Source organism: Poecilia formosa, unplaced genomic scaffold (assembly GCF_000485575.1).
Source record: "Poecilia formosa unplaced genomic scaffold, Poecilia_formosa-5.1.2 Scaffold296, whole genome shotgun sequence".
In the NCBI taxonomy this organism is placed as follows: Eukaryota; Metazoa; Chordata; class Actinopteri; order Cyprinodontiformes; family Poeciliidae; genus Poecilia; species Poecilia formosa.
The window spans coordinates 374,429-388,154 of record NW_006800235.1 but is presented as its reverse complement, the minus strand read 5'-3'; the positions used below and the strand labels follow the sequence as shown (position 1 = coordinate 388,154).

Sequence of the window (13,726 nt, the reverse complement as noted above, 5' to 3'; positions counted from 1 at the left end):
GTGTGTGTGTGCGCGTGTGCGTGCGTGTGTGTGTGTGTGTGTGTGTGTGCGCGTGTGCGTGCGTGTGTGTGTGTGTGTGTCATTACAAGCTTTTTCCAAACCTGTGGCTCCCCGCTGGCGTTCTGTTGATCTCCAACATCTGCAGGAGAGACAAGCAGTCAGTGGTTCATGTTCCAACCAATCAGTAACAGATTCCATCCTTTTACACTGATCTGCTGGTCTCCACATTTTTCACATCACTTTGTCTGATTGTTGTTTTCTGAAACCTTAAAAGCTGTGGTTTACTATTCTGGATAACGTTCTTTTAGACCAAGGTTTCCACATCATTCTGTTGTAGATGTTCCAGGGCTTGTTGATTCAAAAACTGATCTTCATTTGCTCACATTTGAGGTATTTTTGATACGGGAAAAGAAAGCGAGACAGAAAACAGTGACATGTTTAAAAGACCAGGACAAGGGGAAAAGTTACAAATGATGTTTAAATATCACATTTGATCTTTGCTGATGGTGCAACTTTTTATCAATATTTAGTATGAAAGTGACACTGTCAGTCAAAAGAAAAAAATCGTATTTATTAATATTTCAAAGCAGCAAGGTATTTTAGTGGAATTTTGTGCACGTTTAGGTGTTTTTGTCTAATTTTAAAAGAATGTAAAAAAATAAAATGGACAGACTTGTCCTAATCAAAATATCAAATAGACCTAAATGCCCCCCAAAATACTAAATGCTAAAAAGTTGAATTCTTTTTAAATTAGATAACTTTTTTAAAAATATCCAAATTTATTTTAGCTGTTATCTTAGCAAAATGAAAATAAAGAAACAGCTGCAGAGTTCTTGACCCTGTTTCCCGACTGAGATCATGAACATATTTTTTGTTTTTCCAGCTGCCAGCAGAAGGAGAACTGAAGGTGTTGAAAATGTGTCTCATTGTAATAACAAGGCAAAAACAGAGACACATTCCAGTCTTTAGCTTGAAGACGCTGGAGCTCTTTCAGGTTCAGTTTTTATGTTGTTCATGTTGAAGAAACAAGCTAGCAGTTGTCTGGGCTGCAGTGCTGGAACCTGACCCTCTGAGTGAAGTCAGGTAGATTATTTCATCAGTTGGTTCCTCTGTGGATGGACTTACAGGAGCTGAGCGCCACACACAAACACTCACTGATTCTACGTCCATCCGTCCAGCCTGGACGCTCAGATCACTTTACAGAAACTAATCTAATAAAGCTTCCATTATTGCAGCTGCCGCTCCATCACCCTCCATCTCCCGCCTCCCACAGCCTGCTCCCTGTGTTTCCTCACCTGTTCCAGGTTGTCTGTAGATCTGCAGGGTGGCGGGGGTCGGTCTCCTGCGGCGGATCTGGTGGAGAAAATCCAATAGTCCATGTTTTTAACAAAATCACAAATGGCCATTTGTCATTTAGTGTTCATCTTTGCTTCATATCTCTCTATGTCAGGAATGTCCAAAGTGTCACCAGAGGGCTGTTTGTGGCCCTCTGAATTATTTTTGGCGCAGTGTTATTCATCACTGTCCCATTGAAAGACCCAATGACCAGCCCTTTCTGGGGAAGTTTACCAGATTTCGAATTTTAAATTTCAAAGAGTTCATGATGCTTCACACTCCAGGTTCCTGAATCTTTTGGAGAAACACTAACCGCTAACCCTCCACCATGCTTAGCAGTGACCACCAGGTCCTTTTCCACCTAAGGCTCAAAACACACCGTATGCATCCAACTTTTAACACTCCAAGCATGAAGTGACATGACAGTCAGTCTACAAACCACTGGACTTTCACATGAGAGCATCCACCAGGAATTGCAAATACAAGCCGGTCTGTTAATAAGCTCACTCTTTCATTTTGTTCTGTGCTTCTGAGGTCCTACCATGGGTAAGTACACTGCTGTTTTTGCGAGGAAAAGTTTTTGTTTATATTTTTCCCCCAAAGCAGGTGTGTGTCTCGCTTCCTGTCTCAGGCTCAAAACACACCAGATTTGTTTTGCCATCCGATTTGATGGAAAATCAGGTCGGTTGAAGTACGCAGCAATTAGAACATGTTAATGTCAATGCGACCTCACAGAACGCCAACAGTTCCCTGCAACATCTCTGACTGTCCAACAAAGACAGACATGAGATCCATCTTGTTGGGAGCTACACAAGGATGTGATGGGAATGTCATGAGTGAGACAGGAAATGAGCCAATACAAAATAAAAAATAGATAATCTCTTAACAAAATGATATTTTTTATTGTAAGGCTTTTTGATCATCCTTCCAGGGGTACCGATAAATATGTTCAATATCTGTATGATAGCAAAGTTATCATGTTTTGTCTGAAATGAGCTTTTTGAACAGAAGCTCAGCACATATAAAGTCTACTGACTGAAGACCTTACAGAGTTAATGAGTATTTTATGCATTTAGAATACCTTGTTACTTAAAGATTTACATATAAAAAGCTGCTTTTTGGTTTGATCAGGTTATTTTACCCTCATATGATCATTTCAGAGGCCTGATGAAGACATCTATGAAGTTGTAAAACAATTTCTCCATCTGATTCCATCCAATGCATTTTTGATTGTTTAGCCACTAAACTGCCTCATCTTGTGACACATTAATGTAAAGACCAGGTTTGGCTGACACACACCACTATAAAAGTTCTTTATTACCGTAAAGGTGAGACAAAATGCATAAGCTTTTAAAACCTTGTGGAAATATTGAGAGTAGAACCCAAATACAACCACAGCAGGACTCTAAACTCTGACGGGTAAATTAGCAGCTTCTGTCGGCCTCCATCGACCAAACGCCTCGTAAAGACGGCAGCAAAACGGGGGCCACCAGTTAAAACTCATGACGTTTTTGGATTTATGAAAGAGCAGCTTCTGTTCCTTCCTTCTGAAGCCTCCATTCACATGCAAGCTGAAGGAATATTACACAATGTTTGGTCTTTTCTGGTCCTCCACCAGATTTCTACACTCAGAGAGTTCCTGTTTACTCAAGAAAGAGGAAAACCATCTGGAGTAAATATGGTATTAATCTCGTTGATTAACCTTTCTGTGTCTCCATGGAAGGAAAACAAGGGAAACTGATGGAGTAGCAGAATAAATCAGCACAGAGCTGATTAAAATTACTCAGGATTTTGGTGGAAATATTTAAATCTTCTAAAAATGGGCGTAAACACACACCAGCTTGCAAAGCTTACAAATAAAACTACACTCAAGTCGCACAAATATCAGTTGTCATAGCACTACTGCTGCTCTGCACCCACACACAAAATTCCAGACAAGACTCACAATGAAGCAGCCTCATTCAGCGCTTCACGTGTAGGAACCCTCTCCTGCCCCCAGCAAACATCAGAAACATGCAAAGAAACTCACATGTTCAGCAGCCTGTGGGTCAATCTGTCCCTGCAGGGGAGGCACAGCAAACTGGATCTTCTTTGGACTGCCGGGCTCCATTATTACTGACTGAGAGGTAGAAAGAATGATGGGCAGAGAGAGAGAAAGTGTGGTCATGTGAAGGAGGGAGGAAGGGTAGAAAGAGCGAAGGAGTGGCCTCTCTCTGCCGATCGGGTCCATTATCACTAATTGACAGACTTGGAGGGATGGGAACGGCAGCCAAGGCATTGCACCATTTTCCAAACCACCATCTGAGACAACATGAAACTGTGCTGCTGTCTTGTGATGTTCAGCAGCAGCTCATGTTTACATCCTACAGCTACTTTTATTGTCCTCAGTCAAAGCTTCGGCCCTTAATCAGTTATGAGTATGGCATTGATTTTTATGATGGGAGAGATCATGTGATGATAACAACAAGCGTCCATCATGGAACATTTGCTTAAATTAGAAACAAAGCTGTTATTATTAGCAGAAACATTGGTTAGAGTCAAAAACTGACCTGAAGGAGGCGCTAGAGAAGTTTTGGCTAATAATATAATTCAGTTCAGTTCAGATGTTCTTGTTAAGCAGGCGCCAGTGATCCACAGTCACCTTACGACAAAGTAAGAATAGACAAGTCGTGTAATTAAAATCCATTTACACTCAGTTGAAATAAATCCAGTTTCTTTTCAGTGTATTCCAGTGGATTGAAAGTCAAGTGAGTTTAATTCAATCCACAAACAGCCTGAGCTCACCTCACACACACATTCACACACTGAGATGTCCAGGGTGGAACCGTTCAGCTCAGCCTCCTGCTCCACGCTGACGGTGCCTCAGGATATTACAACAAACTCATTCATGTTTTTATGAACTTGTGTTGAAATGCTCATCCATAAGTCTGTATACATACGGGTGATTTTCATTTTTGATCATTTAGGAGTTCGTTGTCAAGGTTACACATTGGGAACCTTGAAGCTGCTCCATCAGGGGATAAAGAGACGCCCATAAAAATAGTTTGTTACCAACATCATTTCAGACTTTACTTTCCATGAGCAAAGATCACTTTTAATTTGTTCAGTTTAGAGTTACATTGATTTTAGACAGTCTTACGTGTGTATCCTGTATAATAAACATTTTTCCTCCTCATCTCACTGCTGTTGATGTGAGGAGCGGCCATATTGGATCCCAAAGTCCACCTTACAAGTCATAACGCTGAGCAGTGGGAAATCTGACTTAGGTGGGTGTTCCAGTTGATTTTTTGGACTGGGAAGTCAGAATTTCCCAGTTCTGAGTACAACAGGAACACAGCATATGATCAAAGTTAAAAAAAACAAAACAAACTTGAATGTTGAGTGATTAATCAGAAAAGTAGATTGTAAAATCTGCTGTTAGCCTCTTTCTTATTGTCTTTACTTTCCCCCACATAAATAAATGAGCAGGAAATAGACCTAATTTTGACTATTATGATTACAATGCTGGATTATGTGTAATGGTATGTGTTATTGAATTGTCTTTGGGGACAGATATGGTTTATGGAACACTGAAATATAGTTTTGCATATCAAAGCCAAAACAAAGGTTATCTGGCACACGACCTTTCCCAAAGTAAATATGTGAATCATCATTTGTACGACAGGTCAGTCAGCATCCGCATCCAGTGTTGTTGACAAAAACTAGGGAACGATTGGTTCCCTAGTTTCTTTCAACGGGTGAAAGAAAAGAAGAATAATGCCTAAAGAGTGAGAAGGAAAGTCCAGAGTGTAGGATGGGGCAACAGGTGGGAGGGAGTCCAGGCCAGAAGCAGTGGAGGTAGAGTTAGATCTACCCCCAATTCTTGGAGGTAGATCCAAGAGTCGGGGTTGGTGTGTAGGATGAGGTATGCAGTGTCGGGGTTTGGGTTTTTTCCTGTGTTTTGAGTTTTCTGTGTGTTTACTTTAGGTTTTCTGTGTTTATTTAGATCTGTGTTCATTTGAGTCTCTGTGTCGTCCTGTCTGCCCCCTGATTAGTTTCCAGGTGTGTCTAGTTCCCTTGGTTACTCCCTGTGTATTTAAGCCCACCTGTTGTCTTTGTCTCTTGTCGGGTCCTTGTCGTAAGTCAGATTGCAGTCGAGTCGTATGTTCAGTCAACTCAGTGGAAATGTGAACTCCTGAGTGTCTGTTTAGTTAGTCTTCACAGTAGAACTGGTTTAAGTCCTGTGTTGGCTTCAGCTCTTGTGGTCAGTCTTCAGTCAGTGTTTCCAGTGTTAGGTTAGTCTCAGCTCACTGTACTACCTGCTTCTTGGACTGTTCGAGCTGCTCTGGGTTCACTTTCACCATCTCCACCCTCAATTCATGACACGCAGCTGAAAGTAGCAGGACAATAATCACCTGGACTTAGGAATCTTTCTGTCCCATTCCAACAGTTCATCTTTTTCTTCAAGATGTCCTACCTGCCTAAAACCTTTACAGATTTCTGCTAATAAGCTAATATTTGCGTCAGGTGTGTTGAAGCAGAGGCGTGACCAAAGGTCGCAGGAACTCATCCCACAAGGACTCCTGATGCTCCCAACTCAGATTGAGGAACTGTTTAATGAGCTTTAGTTGAAAGTCAGCAGCCAAAGTCCAACAAGTTGCCGTTGCTATAGCTACCTTAGATACCAAAGCTTCCTTTCTAGGGAGAATCTATTTCTATTCCCGGGTACTGTTAACCATTTCCATCAGTCACTGAATGTCAACAAAAATATGTGAAGAACTCGAGTCACAGAAGTTTCCTAAGGATAGAGCTGCTCCTAAAATAATCTCCTGCAGCTGTGATCAGTTCTTCCCTGAGGACAGAGAGGACAAATGACAGCAAAGAAAATGGAGATAAGAGAAGAAAAGGAATCAAGATAGATGGACATTTTTATGTTGACGTGATGGTAGCAAATTTTACCAAGTGGGAGAGAGTGGGTGCAATGCTTAACGCTTTATTTCTATATAATGTAATCCATTTTACCATAGAATTAATATTAAGTTCAGGAACAGAAATCAAGTTCAAGCCAGCCATTTTAAATAGTCTATTTTTACATTTTTTGTAGATTTAATTTTATTTCAACGGACCGGTTCCCCTCACTATGTCCACTTCAGTCCAGGACTTTTAGCAGTCCCAGTAAATTCAGTCCCAGAAAAGATTGAGTCCAAGATTTTAGTCCAGTTTAATTTAATTCAGATCCAAATCATTACAGATTCAGAATGCAATTACACACATTTTAACATAGAACACTTTAATTTAACACATCTGATTATCATCTGTTGTTTATACCATCTTGTCCTTGGATGGTTGGGAGTTCTGGTGCCAATCTTTAGCAGTCACTGGGAGAGAGACGGAGTTCACTCTGACTGGGACTCAACCGTTTGTTCTCAGTCCGGTTTGAGTCTCGGGCAGAAAAACATGTCTTGCAGCATTTTATTATAAAATAAACCTAAAAAAAACAACCAGTTCACATCTTTTCTCTGGTCTCTGACTCTCAGCTGCTCTGTGGTTGATTTCTATCTTCTGTCCCCTGCATTAGTTCAGAGATGTATTTGCATGTTTGCTGGCACCCATAGTGGAAACCCTTTCTTTTCAACAGACATCTGGAGAGGCTTAATAGTTACTGTAGGTGGAACAAGCTGCTCTCAGATCACACAAAGAGCCTCTTGTTGTTTCCACTCTGCTGGAATCCGTCCATTTCTGCTCAGTAAAGGTGATGTAGAAAAGACTGCTCTGTTGTCTGCAGGAAACTAGCTCCTGTATTTTCCACTCATAATGGTCGATCTCCTCAGCATGGGGCGTGACGTCACGCTCTGCCAAATATGATTTTGGTGCAACTGTATACTAATAGCATGAGAGGCATAAAAGTAAAGTGAGACATTCTCTCAGCCTCTTCTTTTTCTAGTAAGAAAATAAAACTGTTGACCTTGGAAGGAAAAAAGACATTATGAAATCACAATGATTTGTCATTATCATCACATGATTAAAGAATAAAAACAGTTATGTGGTAGTGATGTAATTCCTCCAGGATGTTACAGGAAAGTGTTTTTGCTGCTGGTGGAGCTCCAGAAAGACCCAGGATTTACCACCACTCATTTAAAAGCCTGGAGCTCCTGTGGTTGTAGTGACCGAAACAAATTGAATTCAGAGTCTCTTCTGGCCTGGAAAGCTTCACAAAACGACAGACAGCAGCTCTAAAGATGTAATGAAGAAAGAAAAGTCTCTTGTGGGAACAGAAATAAGGGTTTGGTTCCCACGTTAAAAATGTCTTCTTCAGGGAGTCGTTCTGACTGGCAGAGCAGTTGTACATCACACACACAACTTTAGCATTAATCCTGTGAAAATGCTTTTTACTCCAGGTATTAGTTTCTTAGTTAAAACAAATGCACCAGAAAAAGCTATTTGAAGGACAAATTAAACCTAAAGAGAGCTATACACTGAAATACAAAGAGGTTTGTTCCAAAAAAAAACCTGTTAGTAGAGGTAGCAGCTAAGCTCCAATACTGATTTCACTAAAATAGCAATAAATAAAAATTAACTGCTAATGCAAATCATTCTTCAACAGAACATCTGCTTATTAACATTATCAGGTCATGACTGCAACATTTAGATTGTACTTGAGTAAATTCTGAAGAAGTGGGAACTGTGCCTGGTGTCCATGGTGTCTGTAATTTGAAATGTTCATGAGAAGCAGAGCAGCTCAGGTTTATGAACATGACAGACGATGGGTGTGTGTGCATAACAGAGGTTGAATATTGAGACATTTTTACACAAGTTAAATATGCAGAGTTCTGAATCAGCTTCAAAAACTTTATTCAGACAATAAAAATCAGATGCGATACAAACACATGTCCCTCTGTGCAGCTCTTAAGGCAGATCCTGATATTTGGCCAACATAACCAGGCTGTAATAAAAACATAAAAGGAATTCAGGAGATTAATTAAATTTTTCTACTTTATAAATATAAAAATCAAAAACCATTTACTTCAACTTTAGTCTGACATTGTGGAAACTGGGCTGAGTAAAATCCACATTAAGAGAATTGCACTGATTATTTACCCAACAAATGTAAAAACTACAAGTGATCAGAATATTTCCTTTGGTTCCAAAATAAACACTGACTGATTAAACATTGCAATAAAAAATCTCTAAGAATTAAGATCGTAATTCCAAGATGATTGGCTCATCTTAAAATTTGATTTCTTTTAATACAATAGAACTTTCTCCTAATATCCATATTTTATTTTCATACACACTCTTCACATGTTCAAACAAGATCTGGCTAAATCACATTAATGAAACCTGATGGGTATTATCACTTAGCTGATGCTCCCATGAGTAAAATATGAAAATGTTGTTTCATCATGATGTGACAAACAATGTTCGCAACAGAAAATTAAGAAGCAGCGAATAAACTGATCTGATCACAGACTTCAATCCGTGATCAGATAGAAATTCAGTATAAATGTTTATACTGAATTTAAAGAAACTTCCTGTAACAGAGATCATGAAGTTCCAGACACCTGTATGATAATCAGAATAATCCATTACATTGTTGTCACTTTAATCCACTTTCAGAGCCTTAACACTGACAGAATCACTTTAAAGTAAAAACAGCCACATTTACAGACTTTATGTTGGAGAAGGTAATACATGGTTACTGAATACTTTCATTTTGCCTGTGGAAAAATTACAAGCTGTGGTGAATTTGTGTGGAGACATGTATATGACTTAAAAAAAGGCAGATAATTAAGTGTTTGCCCAAGAAAATATAAAATACAACAGCTTCAAATTTTGGGATGAGTTAAGATTTGAGAGTTTTCATGACTATCCGGTCAGATAGTTGCGTTTTTTTTCTCCGTTTCCACATGATTTCTTTACAGGAGTGTAAAATGTGCATCTGTTGGTAACAAGCAATAACGTTACAGCCGTCAGTCAGGTGCATGCAGACAGATCAAAAATCATAGTCACAGAAAAAAAACACAGGTTTTTATTACTTCATGTTAAGTGCCACAACAGAAAATAAGTTATGAAGACGCAGCTTAAACATTCCACACCAAATCAATGCAGCAATGACCGTCGATGGCACAAAGGGCCTCCAGGACTGACCTGCTTCTACATAAAACAACAATTTGAAATAGTTTAGAGTCCTGTAATCTACTGAGGATCACCAGAACGGATCACACCCCAAACCCTGCAATGCCTGCTTCATGTAGGACAATGAAGATCTGAGAGCCAATCACTGTTAGGGTAGAGGAGGTATAAAAAACAAAAAGAAGAAAAAAAATAGTTGTTGTACAATTTAAGATGAAACCACAACCACATCATTTCAGAGATCTTCTACGTTCAGTTTCTGCTATGTTCAGGATCACAATTTTTAAAGGTTGGACTATGACTTTAAAATTGTCTAAAACATTTTATAAGATACATATACTGTAGGTATAACTATGAACATACAGAGTGATGTGATTTATGAAGAATCCCTCACTATAATCTGTAATGGCGAAATGTTTGGAACATTTTCTACATCTGCTGAAGTTCAGACTTTACAGGAGCGATGTGGCTCATCGCTCCTGTAAAGTAGTTAATTGGTAGAAGATGGGGCATTCTGAGCATCTCTCATGAAGTGAAAGAGAAGAGTAACTATGTCATTTAGGAAAGCAGAGGGTTTTCTCCCACCAGTCTGTTATTTTTATTTTTCTACTGCTTTGGTGAAGATGTGGACAGCAGTGTGCTGCTGAAGCTTCAAGGGTGGAAAGTATTGCTGCTCATTGTGCTGACAAGATTCAAACACTTCAACTCTGGTGCCACCTAGTGGTTGAAGATTTTCTAGCATCACAATGGCACTAAGAATCATTATGGAAGGCATCATATCTAATCACTCCAGTGACTTAAACCAATTAAACTCCAGCTCTGTGTTTTGTCAGTTTGGTGATGTCTCAGTATTATTAATCATCATAACTTTCCATCTTGGTTTATCTGCAGTTCAGTGTTTCCATGAGTTTATCTTGGTTCTCATCCCTGTTTGATTCAGTTGATCCCTAAGAAATAAAAGAGATTGTGACATCTGATTAAACCCAAATAACTGCAGATATTCTTTATTGGAGTTGCAGACCTACGTGTCCTGACAGCAGACTGCAGGTTGATGGTAGAAAATGACTTGAAATCATCAGTTGTTTAAATCAGGTACAAAAAAATGTTGCACTGTTAGGTACAAACAGTCATGTGGTTGGAGCAAAGCTACAAACAAAATCACTTCCTACTTTTGCAATCCAGTAAAAATGTCCCAGTTAAAGTTTTACATCTAGACTCTGTAACATCAGAACAGTTAAAGACAGACTTACAGTAAACCAGCACCCACCAGTTTTATCACCTCTTCAACAAATCTGTTCCCAACAGACATTCATTAAGAAAAATTTAAAAAATCAGTTTCATCATGGTCTTAGAGTGAGACTGGACTGGAATCCACTACTAAAATACAGTGAATGCAAAATGCAAATACTACCAAAGCCAAACTCTACCACATGTTCACATTGAAGCTGTCAGTAACAAGTCAGCTCCCTTCATCTGACCCGACTGCGGCTCGTCCACCTCCTCAGGACTGGACCTGCTTTCTAACAATGGAATTTGGGTGAATAATTGTAAACTGAGGTCAGTTTAAAGAAACATCAATCAGTTGTAGGATTCACTTCACCGTAGTAATAAGATGAAGCAGTCAAACAAGTGGCTGAGGTCTGTGGAGAAATGTCCATTTGAATTACTCAATGAGGTTGTTCTGTAAGGGACAGCTTGAGATCAGAGCCGTCACAGATGGAGATGGAGTTCTACCGTCCAAAGAGACGCCACCATCAGAGCCACTAAAACGTCCCAACAGACAGATTTACATTCTGGGGTCCTTTTAAAGCAGCGCATGTCCAAAACCCAGCAATTCACAGTTCATTATGTTCACATAGAGCTGCCTGGAACGACCAGCTGGGGTAGCACTGAAAAGGGACCCGGGTTTCTACCGTTCATCTGGAGCGGCACGGTGGCACCCCACCTCCCAAACAGAGTCCCACCTCTCCAGAGTGTGAATGAACCACAGACAGAAAGAAACTGAATGACTCTGAAGTCCTCAGCTGGTTCTGTGGAGAAAACACAGGAGGGACGATCCTAAAAATCCTAGACCAAGATGACCTTTCCTTCCTGTCCACCCCGTCGGGCGTCGGGTGTTCAGATGGACAGGTCGGTGTCTGTGTCTGTGGGCGTGGTCTTCGGGCTCGCGCTCCCTCCCCTCTCCTCCGGGATGGAGGACGAGTCGCCGTTCAGAGCCGGCAGCAAACCTGAAAAAACAGGAAAGGAGCTTCAAGACAAATGTCACACCAACCCGAGTTTTTCAGCCACACATCTAACAGGAAACTCATCTAGAGAGCAAGACAGAGAAGGTCAGAGAGTATCGTTCTATAACCCAACTCTCCACATCTTCCTCCCTGACCTGTTGCCATGACGCTGTTTGTTCACTAACAAACGTCTGACCAGAAACAGAATGCTCCTGAAAACAACGGGAATTTATTCAGGAGTAACAGGGCCCAAATACTTACTGAATTTACGACTTTTCATACTTGCAAAAAGAAAATTTGCCTTAATATCACAAAACAAAACAATCATACCTTTGCTGAATATTTTAAAGGTGATATTTACCCACATTCTGACTCTTCTTTAATCACCATTTCCCTGCCATTCTTTAGGTAAAATCCATCAGGTTGGACAATGAAGGCAGCAAGTCTGTCCAACAGTCAGAATATTTCACTGGCATGTTTCCATCCATTAAATTTGAAGTACAATGTCCTTCTATGTACTGCATACAAGAAGTCCTTAGTAATTTCAATATTACACTCATCAATATTGCAATAACCAGTGGTGAGAACACTTCCACTAATGTGTTAATGAAGGAGCTAATTTTTCATTTGACTTTTGCTAATTTTAGCACTTAGTTTCCCCTAAATTTATTTTTTGGATAAATTCTAAAGCACTAATTTACTTGGCTGTTTTGTGAACTTTCAGTTGAATAAAGTGCAACGTCTGTGATGAAGTCACCAGATGTTGAGTTCTTCAAGTAGGGCAGAGTGACGTTGGCGCAGGTGTGAAGCACAACTCAGGTATGGAGGCCTCAGTCCTCGATGCAGACCGATGAGTGATGCTGCACGTCTTCCCCCTCGGTCTTTACCCACATTACTGTCTGACAACTGCTATATAAAGGCCTCTATTCTTCAAGGAGTTAGCTGTTTACATTCATGTTCTTATTTTGAAGTGGGTGAAAACTGTTTACGCAGCACTTCCTTTTCCTCTCCTCCAGTTCTCTTGTTTTCACTCTTAATAACTTTATTTCAGATGTACAGCAACAACTAAACACAAACACTAAGATATGAACTTAAATATAATATCTAAAACCATTATTGATCATGTGTTAGGTTTAAGGACAGGTAGAATTTGAATGGAAGTCAGAGCTTTAACATTAGCTTCTGCTAAAGTTGGTGTAGCTCTTTATGTCAATGTCAATGTCAAATTTATTTATATAGCACTTTAAAACAGGTATAAAACTGCACCAAAGTGCTGTACAAGAACGACAACACAAATGACAAAACAGAGTAAAAACAATACATCAATTAAATGCCAAAGAGTAAAAATGAGTTTTAAGAGGTGATTTAAAATGATCCAGGCTGTGGGCAGATCTAATCTGGAAAGGTAAGTTATTCCATAAAACAGGAGCAGCAACAGAAAAAGCTCGATCTCCTTTCCTCTTAAGTCGAGTTCGAGGAACTGCAAGTAATAACTGATTATTTGATCGTAAAGTTCTGGACACAGACTGGAAATTTAAAAGGTCCCGAAGATTAGGGGGGGGATAACCCATTTAGAACTTTATAAGTTAACAAAAGGATCTTAAAATCTATTCGATAAAAGACAGGCAGCCAGTGTAAAGATGCCAGAGTTGACCTTATATGGTTCCTGTGAGAACCAGGATGCCAGAGTTGGCTTCCTGGTTCCTGTGAGAAGCCGTGCTGCTGCGTTCTGGATCATTTGAAGTCACTGAATCTGTGATTTTTCCATCCCTCTATATAAACAGTTGCAGTAATCCAGACGAGTTGTTATGAAGGCATGGATGAGTCCTTCAAAGTCCTTAAAACAGAAGTAAGATTTAACTTTTGCTAAAAGTCGAAGGTGGTAGAAACTCGATTTAATGACAGAACTAACTTGTTTATCTAGTTTTAAAGAGCTGTCAAAAGTGAAACCAAGATTCCTAGCAGAGGTCTGATAAGACCTAGCTAAAGAACCAAGAATCTGATCTGGATTCGTAGTCTGAAGTTTCTGACCAAATAATAGAACTTGAGTTTTG

The 13,726-nt window shown here is 39.8% G+C and overlaps 2 protein-coding genes across 9 annotated transcripts in view; both read right to left on the bottom strand.

The window, feature by feature from the left end:
- LOC103151896 (protein phosphatase 1 regulatory subunit 1C) overlaps positions 1 to 3,637 on the bottom strand; it is a 21,530-nt gene extending 17,893 nt beyond the window's left edge. For 2 of the 8 annotated variants that reach the window (XR_001664766.1, XM_016681847.1), the window contains exons 1-3: positions 3,365 to 3,613; positions 1,296 to 1,353; positions 87 to 139 (exon numbers count right to left, since the gene is read on the bottom strand). Coding sequence is in view for 7 of the 8 variants with exons in the window: in XM_016681847.1 (XP_016537333.1) it covers positions 87 to 139; positions 1,296 to 1,353; positions 3,365 to 3,613 (360 nt within the window). In the remaining variant the exon portion in view is untranslated. Of the gene's footprint in view, positions 1 to 86; positions 140 to 1,295; positions 1,354 to 3,364 lie in introns of all 8 variants that reach the window. The other 6 variants (XM_016681844.1, XM_016681846.1, XM_016681848.1 and 3 more) reach the window with 6 other exon arrangements.
- Positions 3,638 to 8,149: 4,512 nt separating this feature from the next.
- LOC103151895 (pleckstrin homology domain-containing family A member 3) overlaps positions 8,150 to 13,726 on the bottom strand; it is a 14,619-nt gene continuing 9,042 nt past the window's right edge. Inside the window, exon 8 of the mRNA XM_007572164.2 lies at positions 8,150 to 11,675. Within this exon, the coding sequence (XP_007572226.1) occupies positions 11,566 to 11,675 (110 nt within the window). The 3' untranslated portion in view covers positions 8,150 to 11,565. The remainder of the gene's footprint in view (positions 11,676 to 13,726) is intronic.